The sequence below is a fragment of the Colossoma macropomum genome, unplaced genomic scaffold (assembly GCF_904425465.1).
Source record: "Colossoma macropomum unplaced genomic scaffold, Colossoma_macropomum, whole genome shotgun sequence".
In the NCBI taxonomy this organism is placed as follows: domain Eukaryota; kingdom Metazoa; phylum Chordata; class Actinopteri; order Characiformes; family Serrasalmidae; genus Colossoma; species Colossoma macropomum.
The window spans coordinates 24,289,439-24,310,146 of record NW_023494810.1 but is presented as its reverse complement, the minus strand read 5'-3'; the positions used below and the strand labels follow the sequence as shown (position 1 = coordinate 24,310,146).

The following is a 20,708-nucleotide window of genomic DNA, read 5'->3' as shown; positions in this document are numbered from 1 at the left end:
CTCCAATAACTGATCCTGTAATTTCTGTTGGTATTGGTCAGATACTGATACTGGGTACTGGATCCATGCCATTTCTAGATGACAGTTATATAATAAGCTTAAAGGTCAATCCAAGCACAAATTTACTTTCAAAGTTTCTTTTCAAGACTCTATTTTTTGAATGGTCTGTATTTGTGATCTCATGAGAAAACTGCTGTTTTTTTTTTTTTACCTAGAACATTAAAATGCTGAAAACTATGTATTTCAGCAATTTTATATATTAAAATTGATCAGTTCTTCTATTAGTCACTTCTATTATTGTTTAATATATGTTTTGGAATTGTGTCTATAACTATAGTGTTTGGTCTTGCAGGAGAGTCAAAAGTACAAAATCCAGTTTTTAAATGATCATTTATTGAAATAAAAAAGTTATTCAACACCAACTGTGTGAAAATGTTTTTGCCCTCCTAGCTACTCAGCCAACCAGTTAGCTAAATTTAGTTAGTGAGATCAGTTAAGCTAGACACACAGACTTGATCACTGTCAGCCCTGCTGAATCTAAACATCATTTAAATAGAACCTTTCTAGCAATATAAGGTCTCATGCAGCACAAGATCTCATGCAGCACACTGTGCCACGATCCTAAGACTTTAGAAAGAAAGTACATAAAAGGTATCAGTCTGGAAAGAGTTACAAAGGCGTTTCTGAGGCTCTGGGACTCCAACACGCTAATATGGAGAGCCATTATCTCCAAATGGAGAAAAACTGGAACAGTGGTGAATCTTCCCAGAAGCGGCCGGCCTGCCAAAATTCCGCCAAGAGCACAATGACGACTCACCAAGAAAGTCACAGAAGAGCCCAGATGAACATCTAACATCTTACTGTCCTCAGCCAGTGCTAGAATGCAGTGGCCCACTGATGGTGGGCAAGTGAATTCTCAGCATGATACCCCTCTAAACAAACTGAAACAGATGAAATTATTGCCTGTTGATGTTGCATGTCTTCTCAGTTATCCAAGCAGCAGACTCACCGCACCCGCAGAAACTTATATGCTGCAAAGGACATGCAAAATTATAGACATATGTATCGGGTAAGTTTTGACAGCCTTCGAATACACTGTTGGAACCAAGTGCCAATTCATTACTTAGTCTGTTCACATTAACAAACTGGAGGAAAAAAAGGTTACAAGGGATGTTTAGAACAAAATCACATCTCAATACCTAGAGATGCATAAACATACATACATCTGTTATATGTGTGAATGCTCACATGAGTAAAGTGCTCTGCTAGCAGTCAACGTTCTCTTTAGTCAGACTAAAGAAACAGCTAGTTAAACAATGTTAATGTTTCTCATATATATATATATATATATATATATATATATATATATATATATATATATATCCATCCATCCATCCATCCATCGTCTAAACCGCTTATCCTTCTGGGTCGCGGTGGGGTGCTGGAGCCTATCCCAGCTGTCATTGGGGGCAAGGCAGGATACACCCTGGACAGTTCACACACTCACTCACACCTAGGGGCAATTTTAGCATGTCCAATTGGCCTGACTGCATGTTTTTGGACCGTGGGAGGAAACCGGAGTACCCGGAGGAAACCCACGCAGACACGGGGGGGAACATGCAAACTCCACGCAGAAATGACCCCGGACGCCCGGCCGGGAATCGAACCCAGGCCATTCTTGCTGTGAGGCGACAGCGCTACCCATATATATATATATATAACCTTAATGTACTTAAAGGGCAAATAAAGAGTAAAATAAACTAATTGTAATTGTAATTGTTTACTGTGATTCTTGGCTAGCTAATTGTTCTTAAATTAGCTTAAGGCAAAATGTGTGCACTGTTATCATGTGACCTACTTAATTTTGCTTTAGGCTACATTTTTTACAGAACTGGATTGGCTTAATTTTTTTCTTTCTTCTTTCTTCAATAACTTATCCTGTAATTTCCATTGGTATCAGCCAGATACTGATAATGGGTATTGGATTCATGCCATTTCTAAGTTATACAATAAGCTAAAAGATCAAACCAAGCACAAATTTACTTTCAAAGTTTCTTTTCAAGACTCTGTTTTTTGAATGTTCTGTATTTGAGATCTCATGAGAAAACTGTTGGTTATTTTTTTAACCTAGAACATTACAATTGCTAGAAGGTCTGAAGATTACGTGAATATTTCAGCAATTCAGCAAATATCTTACAGCAGTTTTACACAACACTATCATAAATTTATGTTTTTTGTCTTTCAGTGGAAATTTATCAGTTCTACAGTTGTGTTTAGAACTATTGTGTTTGGTCTTGCAGGAGAGGGAGGTGTATAACCTGAAGTTTTATCAAAATAAAATACCATCTCTTCCTGATGGTAGGCATACATTCACAAGTGATCACTCTTTTGTTAAACATAATACATTTTATGTGGCTGAAACTATAAATTATGTACTGCTATTTTTCTTAAGGTTTATTCATTCAGGACTTTCACCAGTATTGGTTTCATGATTACAACAAACTGGAAAACGTGCACTCCTACATTCAGTGGTAAAAATATATTACATTCTTGCACACAATCTTAAACCACAACAGTGTATAACAAGTGGATAATACCGATGGACCATTTAAAAGGTAACATAAAAAGTGAAGATACTATACATATAATAAAAAACTTTATTTGCAATTTATAATAATAGTAATTTGTATATGCACTGATAAATCATTCAAATTTCAAAATAATTTTATAGGCTGTTTCCAATTCAAGAGCAAGAGGGAAACCATTGTGCACAGGTCCTTACCCTAAAAGAAATTAAGGTATGTCTAAAGAGTATTTCAGGTACTTTTATGACTTTATGGGATTAGAAAGGTTCTATAGCTCGGCTAGGTTTTTTGTTTATCCACAAATTACAGTGTCTTGGATTAAATACATTAAAACATACACTGATCATGGCACATTTAGCACTCCATAAAGCATCTCTCATTTCCACAGTGTTCAACTCTGCACTGAAAAAAGCGATGCATTGAATTTACTTGATTCAGATGTGCAGATGTTCAGAGAAGGCCTAACTTCTGGGAACTAAAATCACCTGTCTGTAATGTTTAGTTAATTTTTATTCAATATGTTTATTGTACTTAAACTCTGAAAGTATTGCAGTAATACTCCTGTGTCCTTGTAAAGTTTTGGTTAGAAACAAAAGGGTTAAGTTCTTGAAATGGAAAATCGTCCAACGTCCAATGTTTCAAAGAATCTAATGCCAAATTACAGATAATTCCAAATTAATCTAAAATGGACAAAAATGCTAACACATTATCAGAAATTTAACTTCATGAATATATTACATCATCACAACTGTTTTTTAAATTTTATTTCATTAATGAAAATAATGTACACATTTGAAGTTAATTCATTGCATTAACTTTTCATTGTGCATTTATGTCTTATATACTATAGAATGTTGGGTCGTATGGAATAATTATTCCTCACAAAGGTAAACACAAATGTTATCAGCTGACCAGGGTTTGAATTGAGGCAGAGGTCTTGGGGGTCCCTGGTGGGTCAAATAGGTCAAATGTAGCCTAATGTGACTGTTTCTCCAAAAGCCTAAAATGGAAACTCTTTAATAACAAAAGCATATTAATTGAATTGTGATGTGGCTGCTAACAGCATTTGTTTTCTCTGGATTCATGGCTGTTGCTGTTGGTAGTGAGATGAGATAAACTGCCTTCTTTTGCAGCATTTTCGTGAAAATGACCAACTGAAGAGAAGACTGCTGACGTCTTACAGGCTTATGCTGGACTTCTATGGCATAAAACTGCTGGATGAGAATACAGGTGAAGTGGGACATGCAGAAAACTGGAGAGAGCGATTTGAGAACCTAAACAGGTTGGTGCCGTCCTCTTTTTCAACCTGAATAAAGTGATGTGTTTAAAGTACTTGGCTGAACTGTGTGCATCATTTACATGAAAATAGTACATCAGCACAAGTGCCAAAAGACAAAACTGTATGCACAACTGGGCTCGACTGGTTAAATTACATGTTTTGTTAATTTTGTAAGTGAAAATCAGTCATATCCACTAAAGAGAACACACTTATACACATTTGAATGTATGGTTACTGTTTATTTGCTAAATTATACATATTGGAAAAACAAAAAAACATCAAGTGTAGCCTGTGCAAAAGCCATCGCGCGTTATATATTCTTTTTCCTTCCGAATAAATAGAAATCACTAAAATTTAGAGGAAAATGTCATATTTAGGTGTGTTCTCTGCAGAGGATGTGTTAACTGTTCACTTAGAAAATCAACAAGACATGTAATTTGACCAAAGGGGTTAAAACATTTAATACAAATATTTTATTCTTGTGGAACCAATGTAAATGTCTGAATTAAGTCTTTTCAATGCAGCACTTTTTTTCAATGCAATATTTACTTGAATGTGGTAACAGCTCACTTATGTCTTTAATGTTACAGAAACGTACACCATAACCTTGGCCTCACCCGCATTCTGAAGTGTCTGGGCATCCTGGGGTTTGAGCACTACCAGGCTCCCTTAGTCCACTTCTTCCTCACGAAGACTCTGGCGAACAGAAGACTTCCCGGAGTGAAGCAGAGTGTTCTAGACTACTTTATGTTCTCTGTTCTGAACAAGTCAGAGAGAAAACAACTGATCAGAGTTGCCTTTAAGAAGTTTGAGCCAAAGGAAGAATTTGTGTGGTGTCCTAAAAGGATTCAAATACGATTTTTGGAAGAGAGCAAAACCAGAAAAGCAGAGACCCCTGAGACACGCCCTTCAGGATCAGAGTCTGGTGTTACGTGGCCAACATCAAATGATTTCTAAATGTGACTAATGTATGTCTAATGTTGAGGTAGATGAAAATTATGAATCAGGAAGAAACTGAGAGAAATTGTGTGGATCCAAAGAATATTGTTGAAGGAAATCACTTCTCTTGTAAATCCAGTACAGCCAGTTCAGGCTCGATTCTATAGGGGTGCAAAAGCATGCATAGCATCCTCAGTTGAGCGATTTGGAGATAATGTAGTTACACAGTTTATAGGCATAGGATGAAGCATGTCATTTAAGGGGAATTCCACTGATTTCTCAGCATTTCTGCATAAGTCAATAACTAAGATGTAAACACTGCCATTCAGAGTTGCACTATTCTCAAGCTCTTACATGAAAATAAGAAAACATTAAGAAAACATTAAGAAAACATTGTCTGATGTCTCAGACGTTGTTTTACAGTAGATTAAAGATAAAGTTTCAACCTAAAACATATCTTTTAAAAACAATCCTGACAATTCTTTATAATTATCAACATCACATATAAAAATACATATAAACACATATAAAAGACATCTGTAGGTTCATTGGTCACTTTGCGTTGCCAATAAAAATTGTATTTGCAATGTATACATTGGATTCCCATCAACACCACTGTATCGCAAAGATGTCTGTAATTTTCTCTGCAATGAGCCATTTCACATCAAACCACTCTGAATGTTTAGAGTGACTGAAAGATCAGCAGAATTCTTTAAGTTACATAGCATGCATGCATCTGTCACAAATGAACTGAGCTGACCACTGTGGTCAGCGCTGTCAAAAACCTTTGCAATGTGCATTTGCACCTGACTTATAGGGCTTGGGAACCTAACATCATGACACAGTGTCCTCCATCTTGGCTGTTTGTATTCCAAATAGAAGAATGAATCTTCCTATCCTACCTGCTTTTCTTGATTTTGCCTAATCTGTGGCCCATATGCCAATATTTCAGTAACTTGGCTAAATATGCCAGTGGCTGAGTGGAATATCCACTTACTACCTGTACATGGGCATCACGTGACTTGGAAAGTCTAAATTACTAAAAAGAATACACACTTAACCTGTACACCAGTTAGGAAAAAGACTGGGAATTAAAGAGGAGGTAGCAAAATGTTGCTGTCCTTTGAAAAAAACAACTATCTGCACAATGATAGGTTTACAGGAGAGGGCAAGCGTTCTTTACTTTCAGTGTAGGTTAATGTAAAGAGATTTTATTCCAAGACATTTTGGAGCATTTCTATAGGTCCAGTCATTTTTCACTGCTGTACTCAATTGAAAAAGGGCAAAATAAAAGATCATCACATCAACACCACGTTGTTTGGGAGTTTGCATGGATTCACACCATCATTAAGGTTAATTTTATCTTTATAATGTTGTTTGTCATCCCTCAGAATTAGTTAATATATACCTCCCTCTTATTTGATTCACTTATGAGCATGACATGTCTGAAAAACGCTGTAAAGCATGTAAACTGATGGCTTGCGCAGACCAGCTGTGTGGTGTCCTGCAGTACATATAAAACATGAGACTGCAGAGGATCCTGGTACCTTGGAAGACATCTTGTGTAGTCCCAATATCAAAGATTAGGAACTGAATGACTACAGACCTGTAGTGCTCATGTCACATCTTGTTAAGTCACTGGAGAGGTGTGTACTGGGTCACCTCAGGCCACATGTATGGCATTGGACCCCTCACAGTTTGCCTAACGGCACAAACAGGATTCAAGAAGGTCTAGATTCAAGGCCTGGAACTGAAGACCTCTGGACTAGAGAAATTTGGGAGCGGGTTTTAGAAGTTAAACAAGTTGTCTCCAGATGTATATTCTTGTTACGATATCACCCTTCCATCTTGGTTGCATTGTCTGACGCTGTAGACTTAGCTAGTGAAATTAACTGGCAATGACTAAATTGGTGAGCGAAAAATAAATAACGAATAAAACATTTTCTAATTCAGGGCAATACGACTAGTCAAGGTCCACAAGTGAGAGGGTCTCAACTGGGATAATTTCCTAGCAACTGCCTTGCAAGTTCTGAAGGAGCCAGCTCATAACACCAAAGACGGCTGCATGTCGGCTATCGCTCTAAATAACCAACTGTGGCAACTTCATATTTAAGAGTGTATATGAAGGCTTCCATCTCATGCATAGGTGTAACATAAGCATATATAAGTCACTTTGAGCAACAGCTGATCATCAACTGTGGCTGATTATGTTATCTTTTATGTCAATTTGCTTTGCGTCTATATCGCTGTATGTGATATAGCGCGGAAACAGTTGCCTTGTGTACTTTTCACTAAGAACACACCTGTCCATTTCTGCAGATGACTGAAGGTGATGGAAATGGGATTACTTTTATAACCAAATGAAAGCTCATTTGTTCACAAATGAGATAAATCCAGACCCCTCTGAAACATACAAAGCTAAAGACATGAGTGAGACTGAATCTCTGTCCCTCAAGGCCACTTGGTGAGCAGTTAGATCCCATTGTTTTGAAATAAATGTGTCCCAAAATGTGTCTGAAAATCAGTGTGGAACTTCAAGAATTGTCACAAATGAAACACAGATTTTCTGCAATTAAGTAAACCTATATGTGTTTTAATGAAAATTATTATGATTTTAAGTGTGTATGTCTGTGCAAAGCTGTGTTTGCTAGTCATGTACAGACTAGTGTTTTAGAGTTATGGTCAAAAGTAGCTAAAATAGTCATTACCAGTACAGTCACTACTGAAACATTTGATAAAGTTTAGGTAGTAACAAAATGGAAAGTACAAGTCATTTAAAAGTTTGAAATGTGTTTTGAACTTTTTGAAACATCAGCTTGACCAAAATATGACCATGTGGTTCATGACTGTGACAAACACATCATTAAAGAAGATTCAAACTGATGCATGTAGATCTACTGGGAGAAGAAATGATTGGAACAGTGAATTACAATTTGGTTCATTTTGTTATATGCAAGAAGTTTGTATATCAGATCAAAAAAGGATAAAATACAGAGTGCCGGCAAAACAAACCCATGTGAGCCAGTTAAACTGAATTAGTTGTGTTGCTTCAATGAAATTAAGTGAGCTGTCAGATTTACCTCCTACACACTTAAAAATGATAGTTCTTTAAGTGTTCTTTAATACTTAAAATGGTTTTATATAGGACCATGGACACTCAAAGAACACTTTCCATGATTAAAGGGTTCTTTGCATCGTGCTCATTCTTCAGATTGATGGAGATAGTGCAGTAGATGGTTCTATATAGAACCTTTTTGAAAAGCGTTCTGTATAGCACCAAAAAGGGTTCTTCTATTGTTGTGATGTCAGGCTTGTTATAATAGAAGAACCCTTTTTGGTGCTCTGTAGAACCCTTTTCAAAAATGTTTTATACAGAACCATATACAACACTGAAGAACCCTTTATTCATGGAAAAGGTTTTTAGAATGTTCATGGTTCTATATAGATCCATTTCTTTACTAAAGTTGTGTTGTGCTGCTTCAATCAAATTAAGCGGGTTGTCAGGTTTACCCCCTATCACCACCACTGCACCGGACTTTGTCTCCAGGACTGAAGTTTTCAGATTTTTTGAACAATTAGCAGAATTTTCATTCAATGATGACGGCAGTTTGATTTCTCTAAACAATTTATGAGAAAATGTCATTTTTAAAGAATTCATGTCTCTCTGTAAAGCAAGTTGTATCTTTCAAATCACTGTTTAAAAGACACCAATTATGAACTTTCATAGACTCTCTAGATTTGACTAAAAGAATAATAATGAATATTTTGGGTCAATAAACACTGCCATTCAGAGTTCAGAGTTCAGTGTTTAAGTCAATAACAGTATTTTGTGTTTTCCCAATGGGCTGATATCACAGTGTAATGGACTCTTTGATTGATTTAACAGATTTAACAAACTAGTGGTCTCTAATGATAACCATTAAGCCAACTCCCCCTTAGGAAGCAAAACAATCAGGTTTCAGTATTAATGGTTCTAATAGTTTTTTCATCAAGATTGCCTCAAGAGGAATTTATTCTCTTATCTCTGGTCATAAAAGTTTTTCATCCCAACCAAAACTAAAGATATACCTTTCAAAATACTTCAGAAAATGTATTGTGTCAAAATTATTTATGTATATTGTGTAAGAAAGAAAGTGATTGTACCTTTGTTTCTTTTTTCTGTGTTAGCCACTGTTAGCCACTGTTTACCTCCAATTTGTTTTTTCCTTCGTGTTGCCGTTTCCTGTATATTCTAGTGCTGACTTTAGCTTTACCGGCTTTATTATGTACAATATATCTATTCTTAAATCTTACTCTTAATATGTGATTAATGTTCATGTCTTTGAGGCAGCCTGTAGGATTTCAGGTGGGCCTGTTTATGTAAAGTGACTGGGTGTGTTTGGCTTGTGTGCTTTAGCCTCTGACTGGTTTTACAACATGTGACAGTAACTTTCACTTGGCTCGCTGCCTCAGCGCGTTGGTAAGCTGGCTACGCAGTGGTCAGCAGGGTCTATGGACAAGCCTCATAATACTGTAAGAAACTAGACAATGGCCGATTCAAAAAGCGCCGAGAATGACTTTGAGAACCAGTACGACTCAACATGGGACGATGAGGATGACGGAGAACAGCACGACAGGACGAAGGTGGAGTTCCGCTCAGTCGCTAAGTTCACACTTTATTAACTTTTCATGACTGTATTTCTGTCAGCTGGCAGGAAAATCAGTGTAAAACTGCTGCTAAACGCTGCTGAAGGAGTCAGTAAGTTGTTTTTTGGGAATAAGCTACTCTAAATCGAAGCTATCGAAAGTGAAAGTAACCCTCGTCCCGGATTTATTTACGGGAAAGTACAGCTGAAGTTGGAGTGGACTATTTTAGTTGGAGTGGACTATTTCAATGGGGTCAGGAAATTTGAGAAGGGTCAGTAAAAGTTAACAGTGGTGCTGCGACTTAATCCCCAAAAGTAATATTATTAGATTACATTATTATTTTAATCTTTCCACAAATACATAGTGAATATTGTCAGTGTTGAAGTTGTCAGTAAGTGACGAGTGACTTGTTTGGGTGATTAATATTATGGGTTTAACCTAAAAGGAATAATGGAGCTTCTAGAAATGGTCAAGAGGATCTGAGAGGTATTAGTTAGTACTGACCATTAAATTTGTAGTCACATCAAAACCTCTGTTTTCTGTTTATTGTTTTTATAACACTTGAAAATGCCAGCTCCCCTCATTATTGTGAAAAAAATACAAAAAACCTTGATGCTTTCTATTAAGAATGGGAAACTCTTTCTATAGTGCTTTATAATACCTCTGCAATCACCTATAATGCTTTCACCTCCGTATATTATCTAGGACAGAACCTGAAGTGGGGCAGATTATCTGTGCATATTATATGGAGATTAAAGTATTAGGCCATAGATGATTACAGAATTAATGTAAAGCACTATAGAAATTGCATATTATATACAAGAATTATAGCAATCTGTAATCTGTTTAGTATCTGTAATACTGTAGTATATCTCGTAGTATAATATAGTCAGGGCTGGGATGTACTATGTGTATTCACTCCAAGTTACATTTAATTGAGACAGCATTCAGAATACAGTTACTTTTTACATTTTTGGGAGAATTTTGTCAGAATTCGTACCCACTAAATTTAAATAATATACACCATTTTTAAAAGAGACATTGTCAATGCTTGTTAATTAATTTAAAAAAAAGCACAGTGTGTAAATACAAACAAAAAGAAGAACTCAAAAAAATGGCTTCTTTACAAGTAGTGAAGTTCTGGCTAAAGCCTGAGTAGACTGATAAACCAATGTAATGAAACGGTTATTAGTCTGAGCATTAGTAAACTGTTTTGAGTTTTTGAGAATGGTTAAACTGAACTGTCTCCTCAGAAGTGGACACAAGTAATAAGCTTAGCACTGGTGTGGTACTGGACTTGTGAAGTGTTTCATGGTCAAGTAACATACATGTAATTAACTGAAAAATCACACTGCTACCAACTTTATTGTCATATTACATAACATATTGTGTTATTGAATAAGGTGAATTCCTTTTCAAGAAGTTCATGAACTTTGTTACTATATTTAAATAAGTGAATATTTCAGGACACATATTAAACAGAAGAGGCAGTGATAGGGAGGAAAAGTGTAAATTAAATAAACATTAACGTTACGGTTTTTCCCATCTGCCTCAACATGTATTCAAAGTGTATTCTAAATGTATTCTGAATATATTACATTTTTATACAGTGTAATATGATACATTACTGAATACATTTAGGACAGTGTATTAAATATTTAGACATCACTTCATTTTCAAAGTAAAAAGTCCAAAATCCAACCCTGAGTGTAGTAAAATAATTTTCTAAATTAACTACCCAACTACCCTGTAATATTGCAATTGTTTTTTTCTGCAAAAAGGTTTTTGTGAAAAGTACTTGCCCCCTTATAATTTATTACATTTTTGCATATTGGTTGACTGTTGATGTTGTGTCTGTCTTCTCAGTTATCCAAGCGGCAGACTCACCGCACCCGCAGAAACTTATATGCTGCAAAGGACATGCAAAATTATAGACATATGTGTCGGGTAAGTGGCTTGACAGCCTTCAAATACACCATTGGAACCAAGTACCAGTTCATTACTTAGTCTGTTCATATTAACAAACTGGAGGAAAAAAAAGGTTACAAGGAATGTTTAGTACCAATCCACATGTCTCAATACCTAGAGATGCAGAAACTCCAGCAGCACTGCTGTGTCTGATCCACTCAGACCAGCGCAAAACACACTAACACACCACCACCACATCAGTATTACTGCATTGCTGAGAATGATCCACCATCCAAATAGTACCTGCTCTGTGAGGGTGCATGGGGGTCCTGACCACCGAAGAAAAAAAAGGGGGCTAACAAAGTATGCAGAGAAACAGATGGACTACAGTCTGTAATTGTAGAGCTACAAAGTGCACCTATATAGGAAGTGGAGCTGATAAAATGGACAATGAGCGTCATAATGTTATGCCTGATCGTGAAAATTCATCCAGTCGTGAAATTTCCTCATTATTAAATATTCCACAGTCAACTGTCAGTGGTAATATAACAAAGTGGAAGCGATTGGGAATGTCAGCAACTCAGCCACGAAGTGGTAGGCCATGTAAAATGACAGCGCAGTGTCAGAGGATGCTGAGGCGCGTAGTGCGCAAAGGTCACCAACTTTTCTTTCAGTCACTACAGACCTCCAAACTTCATGTGGCCTTCAGATTAGCTCAAGAACAGTGCCTAGAGAGCTTCATGGAATGGGTTTCCATGGCCAAGCAGCTGCATCCAAGCCTTACATCACCAACCGCAATGCGAAGCGTTGAATGCAGTGATGTAAAGCGCCGCCACTGGACTCTAGAGCAGTGAAGACGTGTTCTCTGGAGTGATGAATCACGCTTATCTGTCTGGCAATCCAATGGACGAGTCTGGGTTTGGTGGTTGCCAGGAGAATGGTACTTGTCTGACTGCATTGTGCCAAGTGTAAAGTTTGGTGGAGGGGGGATTATGGTGTGGGGTTGTTTTTCAGGAGTTGGGCTCGGTACCTTAGTTCCAGTGAAAGGAACTCTTAATGCTTCAGCATACCAAGAGATTTTGGACAATTTCATGCTCCCAACTTTATGGGAACAGTTTGGGGATGGCCCCTTCCTGTTCCAACATGACTGAGCCCCAGTGCACAAAGCAAGGTCCATAAAGACATGGATGAGTGAGTTTGGTGTGGAAGAACTTGACTGGCCTGCACAGAGTCCTGACCTCATCCCGATAGAACATCTTTGGGATGAATTAGAGCGGAGATTGTGAGCCAGGCCTTCTTGTCCAACATCAGTGTCTGACCTCACAAATGCTCTTCTGGAAGAATGGTCAAAAATTCCTATAAACACACTCCTAAACCTTGTGGAAAGCCTTCCCAGAAGAGTTGAAGCTGTTATAGCTGCAAAGGGTGGGCCGACATCATATTAAACCCTATGGATTAAGAATGGGATGTCACTCAAGTTCACATGCGTATGAAGGCAGATGAGCGAATACTTTCGGCAATATAGTGTGTGTGTGTGTGTGTGTGTGTGTGTGTGTATATATATATATATATATATATATTACACTATTTAAAATGAACTAATTGTAATTCTGCTGTAATTCTTGGCTTGATACTTGTTCTTACTTCATGTGGGCACTGATATCATGTGACCTACCTAATTTCATTTTATGATACATTGCACTACAGGCAATTCTGTAATATTTCAGGCTTAACTTGTTATAGAATTAAATTGTGTTCATTCTTTTCTTCCTTATATATAATATAACAAAAACTGATCCTGCAATTTTCACTGGTATTGGCCAGATACTGATCCTTGGTATTGGATTCATGCTATTTCTAGATGACAGTTATACAATAAGCTAAAAGATCAAACCAAGCACAAATTTACTTTCAAAGTTTCTCTTTAAGACACTATTTTTTAAATTGTCTGTGATATCATGAGATAACTTTCAGTTATGTTTTTTAACCTAGAACATTAAATATGCTGAAAGGTCTGAAGATTACGTGAGTATTTCAGCAGTTTTATATCTTTCAGCAGTTTTACACAACACTATCATAAATTTATGTTTTTTGTCTTTCAGTGGAAATCTGATATTGTGTTTATAACTATTGTGTTTGGTCTTGCAGGAGGGGGAGGTGTATAACCTGAAGTTTTATCAAAATAAAATACCATCTCGCCCTGATGGTAGGCATACATTCATAAGTGATTACTCTTTTGTTAAACATAATACATTTTATGTGGTTTAAACTATAAATAATGTACTGCTATTTTTCTTAAGGTTTATTCATTTGGGACTTTCACAAGTATTGGTTTCGTGATTACAAAAAGCTGGAATACACACATTCCTACATTCAGTGGTAAGAAAAATTTACATTCTTGCACACAGTCTGCACACGTTTTGAGTTATCTTACAATGTATAACAGTAGTGGATTTTGCCAATGGGCCATATAAAAAGTACCATGAAAGGTAAACATTGTGCTATACATATAATTAAAAATGTATTTGCAAATTTCCATAATAGTAATTTGGACAGGCTCTGATACATCATGATTTTCAAATTTCAAAACAATCCTACAGGCTGTTTCCAATTCAAGAGGAAGGGGTAAACCATTGTGCACATGTCCTTACCCTGAAAGAAATTAAGGTATGTATAAAGAGCATTTCAGGTTCTTTACAACTTTATTAGACAGGTCCTACAGCTTGGCTTGTTTTCTCCACAAGTTACAGTGTTTTAGATTAATTACATTAAAACATATACTGATCATGGCACATTTAGCCCTTTATAAAGCATCTCTCATTTCCACAGTGTTCAACTCTGCACTGAAAAAAGTGATGCACTGAATTTATTTGATACAGATGTGCAGTGGGGAGCCCTCAGGGCTAGCAAGGACTTCAGAGACAGCCTAATTTCTGGGAACTAAAATCACATTTACATCTGTAATGTTTAGTTCATTTTTATTTAACATGTTTATTGTACTAAACTCTGAAAGTATTGCAGTAATACTCCTGTTTGGTTAGAAACAAAAGGATTAAGATCTTGAAAGGGTGAATCGTTCAATCAGTTCAGTGTATTTTAAAGAATCTAATGGCAACTTCAAAGCCAGTCTGCAAACTACACACAGTAACAGAGGTAATGCTGTAAAATTTGAACAAAAGTTAATATGTGGTACTTTACTATGAAAGATTATTATTTGAATTTAATTATATTTTAATCAGTTATTCCATCTATAATAAGCACCTAAACGTTGCAAAGATGCTACAGAAAAGTCAGATTCAGCTGGACTGGTGGAATTGGTTCAACAAAGTCACTACAAGCGATCTGTTACAAATCAGCCACCACTAGTCAAACCAGGTTTAAGTCAGTTGTAGAAATGGCAAACAGTGCTATCAGGTGTATGTCTGGGCTCTTTAGTGAAGGTAAACATACAAGATAAAATATATAAGCTTCAAATAAAGCATGTGGAATACTTGTCTGTATTTAATCTAAAATGGACAAAAATGTTAATGTTAACTAATTTATTCAATGTTAACTAATGCTAACACATTATCAGAAATCTCATAGCAGAAATTAGCATTATTGTAGATGTGTAGACGTGAATATATTCCATGAATATATTACATGAATACAATTGTCAGGGATATTTTTTTTTATTTTAATGTATTAATAAAAATGTTGTGCACATTTGAAGTAAATAGACTAGTCTGACTGTTTCTCCAAAAAGCATTACCTTTTCATTGTGCATTTGTGTCTTATATACTATAGAATGTTGGGTCGTATGAAATGATTTAGTCCTCATGAATGTAAACACTAATGTTAACAGCTGACCAGACTTTGAATTAAGGCAGAGGTCTTGGGGGTCCCCTGGTGGGTCAAATGGGTCAAATGTAGACTAGTCTGACTGTTTCTCCAAAAACCTAAAATGGAAACTCTTTGATAACACAAGCAGATTTATTGGATTGCGATGTGGCTGCTAACAGCATTTGTTTTCTCTGGATTCGTGGTTGTTGTTGACTTAAAGCCAGAAGTACCTAATGTTTCTCAAACTTCTTCAGTTTTAAACTAGAGCCGTGCGGCTCGCTGCACTAGACTGTACAGTTACGAGTTTCTTCATTGGAAGAAGTCTAATGAAACAAGATGCAAATTCACATTTTATTCAAGGAAATAATATAAGACACCCAAAGTGTTTGTCTCTTCCTTTTATAGGAAGTCCCTTTACTGTCATGGACCCCCCCCCCCTTTAAACCCTGCAGCTGTTTGGTAGTGAGATGAGATAAACTGCCTTCTTTTGCAGCATTTTCGTGAAAATGACCAACTGAAGAGAAGACTGTTGAAGTCTTACAGGCTTATGCTGGACTTCTATGGCATAAAACTGCTGGATGAGAATACAGGTGAAGTGGGACATGCAGAAAACTGGAGAGAGCGATTTGAGAACCTAAACAGGTTGGTGCCGTCCTCTTTTTCAACCTGAATAAAGTGATGCGCTTAAAGTACTTGGCTGAACTGTTTGCATCATTTACATGAAAACAGTACATCAGCACAAGTGCTGTGTTATTGGCACGTTTTATATATATTCTTTTTCTTCCAAATAAATAGAAATTATGCACTGAAATTTGCAGGAAAACTGTTATATTTAGGTGTGTTTCTCTGTAGAGGATGTGTTAACTGTTCACTTTGAAAATCAACAAAACATGTAATTTGACCACAGGTGTTCAAACATTTAATACAACAGTATATTATTCATGTGGAATCAATGTAAACGTTTGAATGAAGTCAATGCAGCACTTTTTTCAAAGCAATATTTGCTTGAATGTGATAATGGCTAACTTTATTTTTTACTTTACTGTTACAGTCACACACACAACAACCTCCGCATCACCCGCATTCTGAAGTGTCTGGGCATCCTGGGGTTTGAGCACTACCAGGCTCCTCTGGTCCACTTCTTCCTCACGGAGACTCTGGTGAACAGAAGTCTTCCCAGAGTGAAGCACAGTGTTCTAGACTACTTTATGTTCTCTGTTCTGAACAAGTCAGAGAGAAAACGACTAATCAGATTTGCCTTTAAGAAGTTTGAGCCAAAGGAAGAATTTGTGTGGTGTCCTAAAAGGATTCAAATACGATTTTTGAAGGAGATCAAAACCAGAAAAGCAGAGACCCCTGAGACACGCCCTTCAGGATCAGAGCCTGGTGTTCCAAGGCAAACACTGAAAGCAAGAAAACAAAAAGTAAAAGGAGAGGATCAGAGTCTGGTGTTCCCCAGCCAACATCAAAGGATGAAAAAGAATACTTCATGTTGCTGTATTGTATAGGTCAGACACTGATCAGATTTACCTTAGAGAACTTTGAGCCAGAGGAGTAATTTGTTTGGTGTAATCTAAGGATTTAAAAATTATTTTTAAGCGAAATGGAAAAAAATAAATTACAGACACTTCCATCCCAAGAAATTACAGCTTAAATCCAGTTATAGGAAAAAATAATGCAGAAAAAAAACACCATGAGGTTTCTCAGCTTGAAACAAAACCTCTGTGTTAGGCCTAGTGTTTAGAACACAAGGTGAACATCTTGCGATGCTCAGGCTCCAGCATTTTTCAGCCTAATGTCCATCTGCTACATCAATTACCACTGTAGGATACAGTTGATTAGCACATCTGCAGCAGATACAGATTGTCATCCTGCTAGTTTAATAACATCAAACAAAACAAGAACACATACAAGCATTTATTCTAATTTACATGAATCTGACAAAAACTGATGCAACAGAAACCAGTCTAGAATCAGAAGCCATGGTGAAATATATTAGCTAGTTATATATATGTATATACACTCCTAAAAAAGAAGTCTTTTAAAAGGTTCAACAGTTCTATAAGGAACTGTGAACACTCAAAGAACCATTTGCATGCTAAAATGTTTCATTGCATGCTTAAATGGTTCTTCCTTTTGAAGATGATTATACTGTACTTTGTTCTATACACAACCTTTATAGAAAGGGTTCTACATAGCACCAAAAGGTTTCTTCTATATAGAACCATGTACCCACACATTCTCCATCAATCTGAAGAACCATTTCACCATGCAAAGAACCCTTTAAGCACGCAAACCCTTAAAGAAACACCTTTTTTTTAATAGCATATATGCTAGTTACATTAAACATATGATTGTGAGAGATTTGATATGATCTTTTAACAAAATTAATTTCACAAAGATAATTACAGACAGTGCCCAGGGGGCTCTGACTGCCATTGACCTTCAAAAGCCTTGGTGGCTAAAATATTTGGGGATAATTGGGATGGGATATTGTTGTTGCTATTGAAATGGGATGTTTTAGATGCTGAGATAAAGGTGTCAGTGTCTAGCCTTCCATGCAAGTAGGACTACTTCTGTTTTTGCATTACGACTCCAAAGTTTAAAAGAAAAGGAGAAGAAACCTAAAAACACAGACACAGAAACATCAAACACAGCACTTTTATATAAACAAGGCTTTAGACTTTATTGAATGGAAAACACAGCTTAACATAGCAGATGTCAGTAATGTAATGTAGTCTACTCACTATATTACTACTATATTTACCACATATTATTAGCTTATATTAATGAACATATATGGTTTGTACAAGTAGCTTTAAACTTGATGCCTAGTTTTCAACATGAAGTCAATAGCTTTGCAGGTAGCTTTTAAGCCTTTATGCTATGGGACTAACAACATAGGCGAACTGTTAGCCAACAAACACTACGTGACAGATGAAACGTAACTTTAAAAGGAGTCAGTTGCAGCCTACCTTTGCACTGAGTCATGCGGCTAAATATCCTAGTGTACTAGTGCCGTGAACTATATTTAGCATGGTGCAATCTCTGCTATTTGCCTTAATCAAGAGCTCTGATGCTGCTGGTTAACATGAAATGGGGTTGAGGAGTCAATTCGATCGTCAGGAGTTGAGATCTCATTGCTGGACAATTGAAAAATGGTCCTAAAAGTCTGCTGTTTATTGGAAATTAAATGAACTTTTCAATCAAAAGCATTAATGCTAGTTAGTTAATCACTAACATCCCTACTTACAATACTGTCAGTGAACAGATAAAACTAGGGCTGGTCTGAACAGCATTTGCAGCCTTCAAATACTCATCGATATTTCTGAATGACTACTTGAATACATGTTCTCAAAACTTCAAAAATATAACATTTGAACATTTGTTTTCGATCTGTCTGATGGAAGAGATACGCTTTCATTTTACTCAGTGTTTTAGTTAGCGTCGGCTACACTAGATGCGCATCTTATATCTATCAAGACGCAAGTCTGTTTTTTTTTTCCACTTGCGTGTGTGAGTGAAGCGTAAACTCCATAGAGATCCAGTCAAATCACAGAAACCCTGATGGTTTTGTTGGTGTGGTGTTGCAGAGCAGCTCCTGCGCTGTACTAACTGCATTGTACTTCTGTGATACAGATGTAAAAACATGTGATGGTGATTTTGTAGCAGTAAACAAATCTGCTGTTTGGGCTGTCAAACTAGAAAACTGTTTTCTTAGAAAGGTTCCTGAAGTCTGAGGTGTTTACATGATGGAACTGAGTGGTTTGGACGCACAGCAGTGTACTTACATGTTTGAGATGACTCTTCAAACCTCTCGTGTCTCTATGGTGTACCAATTTATTATAGCAAATCTTGCACTGAGTATTCGTATTGTTCGTTCATTTAAAGGGCTTATGATTTCTTATGAATCTCTAAGATGGGATGATGTTGATGACTGACATGAATTTATGATGCATTGTAAACTGTACCAGCTATACTTTATGCATTTTTAACATTTTCCAGATCATTGCTGTAAAAACAAATCTCCAAAATGGTAACTTCCATGGAGAAGACCTTTTTTAGACAACGTAATTTATATTAATGTAAGAAGATTTTATTGCAAGTGATTTTGGAGCATTTCTATTGGTCCGTTCATTATAAAAGTTTCACACAATGTAAATAGTGGGTGCTCTGCTCAAATGGTGCAGGAAAGTAAAGAAGGAAATACAGTCGTAGGCAAAAGTTTGGATGCTGCTGGTGAAACTACATGCCTTGTTGATTTTATATGTGTAAGGAAGTCAACAAATCCTTCACAGAGAACACACTTCTGTGCATTTTAATGCACAATTACTGTTTTTTTCTAAATTTAACATACTTGACAAAAATAAAACATAATGTGATCTGTGCCGAAGTTATGGCACAATTTAAATTGTATGTTTTATTTTTTCCCCAATATGTTAAACTCTTTGTGCAGTAAACTTTGTGGGGAAAATGCCATATTTAGGTCCTATGTAGAGGATGTGTTGAGTTATTTTCACTTAGAAAATCAACAATACTTGTCAGTTGACCTGGGGTGTTCAAACTTTCGCAAATGACTATACACGTTTTGTTTTTTGGGGCAAAATGATAAATTAACAATAACTGTTCTATTTAAAGGAATTTGCTGATTATTTTTTTAGGCTACAGTTTTTGTGACTGAAAAACAAATACGAACGAATGAGCTCTTGAGTATTCTAATTATTTGGGCCAGCCCTTGATAAAAAACTTCATTATTCAATCCATTGCACCATATGTGGCCCTTACTAAGAGCTGTTAGTAAACTCAGCTAAACTCTGGGTGAGATGGCACAGTTTGAGATTTAAGTGTACTTAATAATGTTTTATGTGTGTGTGTGTGTGTGTGTGTGTGGGTGGGTGTGGTTTTAATCGGTAATGGTTTTCTTAAATGTTGCAGGTATATTCAACACTAATGGCTGCTGGATTTCATGTACTGTGCTAACCACAGTGTGTGTGTTTATATGGAAATCAGGGCAAACATGTTCAAACACCTTCAAATAGAGAAAATAACTGAAGTTTTAAGACCTTTAAGTGTGACACTTACAGTTCATCATCTAGTTTATATGCTCACAAAAGTGATGATATTGCTCATTCCTGTGCTAATGAATGCCCTTCTTCGGAACATGTATAAGGGACTGCTGAAAGGGCTATGTTTAAATATCATAATCGTTTATCATAATATCATAAAAGTTTATCATAATAACATGATGTAGCTTTATCCTGTATTAATTTTGAAATGTAATATGAATGAATTTATTCATGACACCAAATGTAGTTATTCATTTATTTATTATTGATTTATAGCACAGCTGAAATACATATCTGTACAGGATCATCTTTCACTTTCTGTTTTAACTAAAGCAATAGGCGTGCTGCTCTCTGTAGCATGACTGGCTTCACAAGCTCTGTGATTATATTTCATTTGGGTCACTCATATCTTATGTGCATGGATAAAGTGATAAAAATGGCCTTAGAATAGAAACTATGCTGGACAGTTACAATAAATAGGAA

General features: G+C 36.3%; 2 protein-coding genes across 2 annotated transcripts; both read left to right on the top strand.

Moving 5' to 3' along the window:
- The first annotated feature begins 1,060 nt into the window (after positions 1 to 1,060).
- Positions 1,061 to 4,821, top strand: LOC118800028 (opioid growth factor receptor-like). The gene is made up of 6 exons (XM_036560176.1): positions 1,061 to 1,069; positions 2,301 to 2,358; positions 2,453 to 2,531; positions 2,732 to 2,798; positions 3,719 to 3,867; positions 4,455 to 4,821. Exons 1-6 carry the CDS (start codon positions 1,061 to 1,063, stop codon positions 4,819 to 4,821), a joined length of 729 nt encoding a protein of 242 aa, XP_036416069.1.
- Positions 4,822 to 9,181: 4,360 nt separating this feature from the next.
- LOC118799627 (opioid growth factor receptor-like) lies at positions 9,182 to 19,023 on the top strand. Its single transcript, XM_036559593.1, has 8 exons — positions 9,182 to 9,426; positions 11,296 to 11,376; positions 13,330 to 13,362; positions 13,486 to 13,543; positions 13,638 to 13,716; positions 13,938 to 14,004; positions 15,653 to 15,801; positions 16,211 to 19,023. The coding sequence occupies exons 1-8, from the start codon at positions 9,331 to 9,333 to the stop codon at positions 16,665 to 16,667; spliced, it is 1,020 nt and encodes a 339-aa protein (XP_036415486.1). The 5' UTR covers positions 9,182 to 9,330; the 3' UTR covers positions 16,668 to 19,023.
- The last annotated feature ends 1,685 nt before the right edge of the window (positions 19,024 to 20,708 follow it).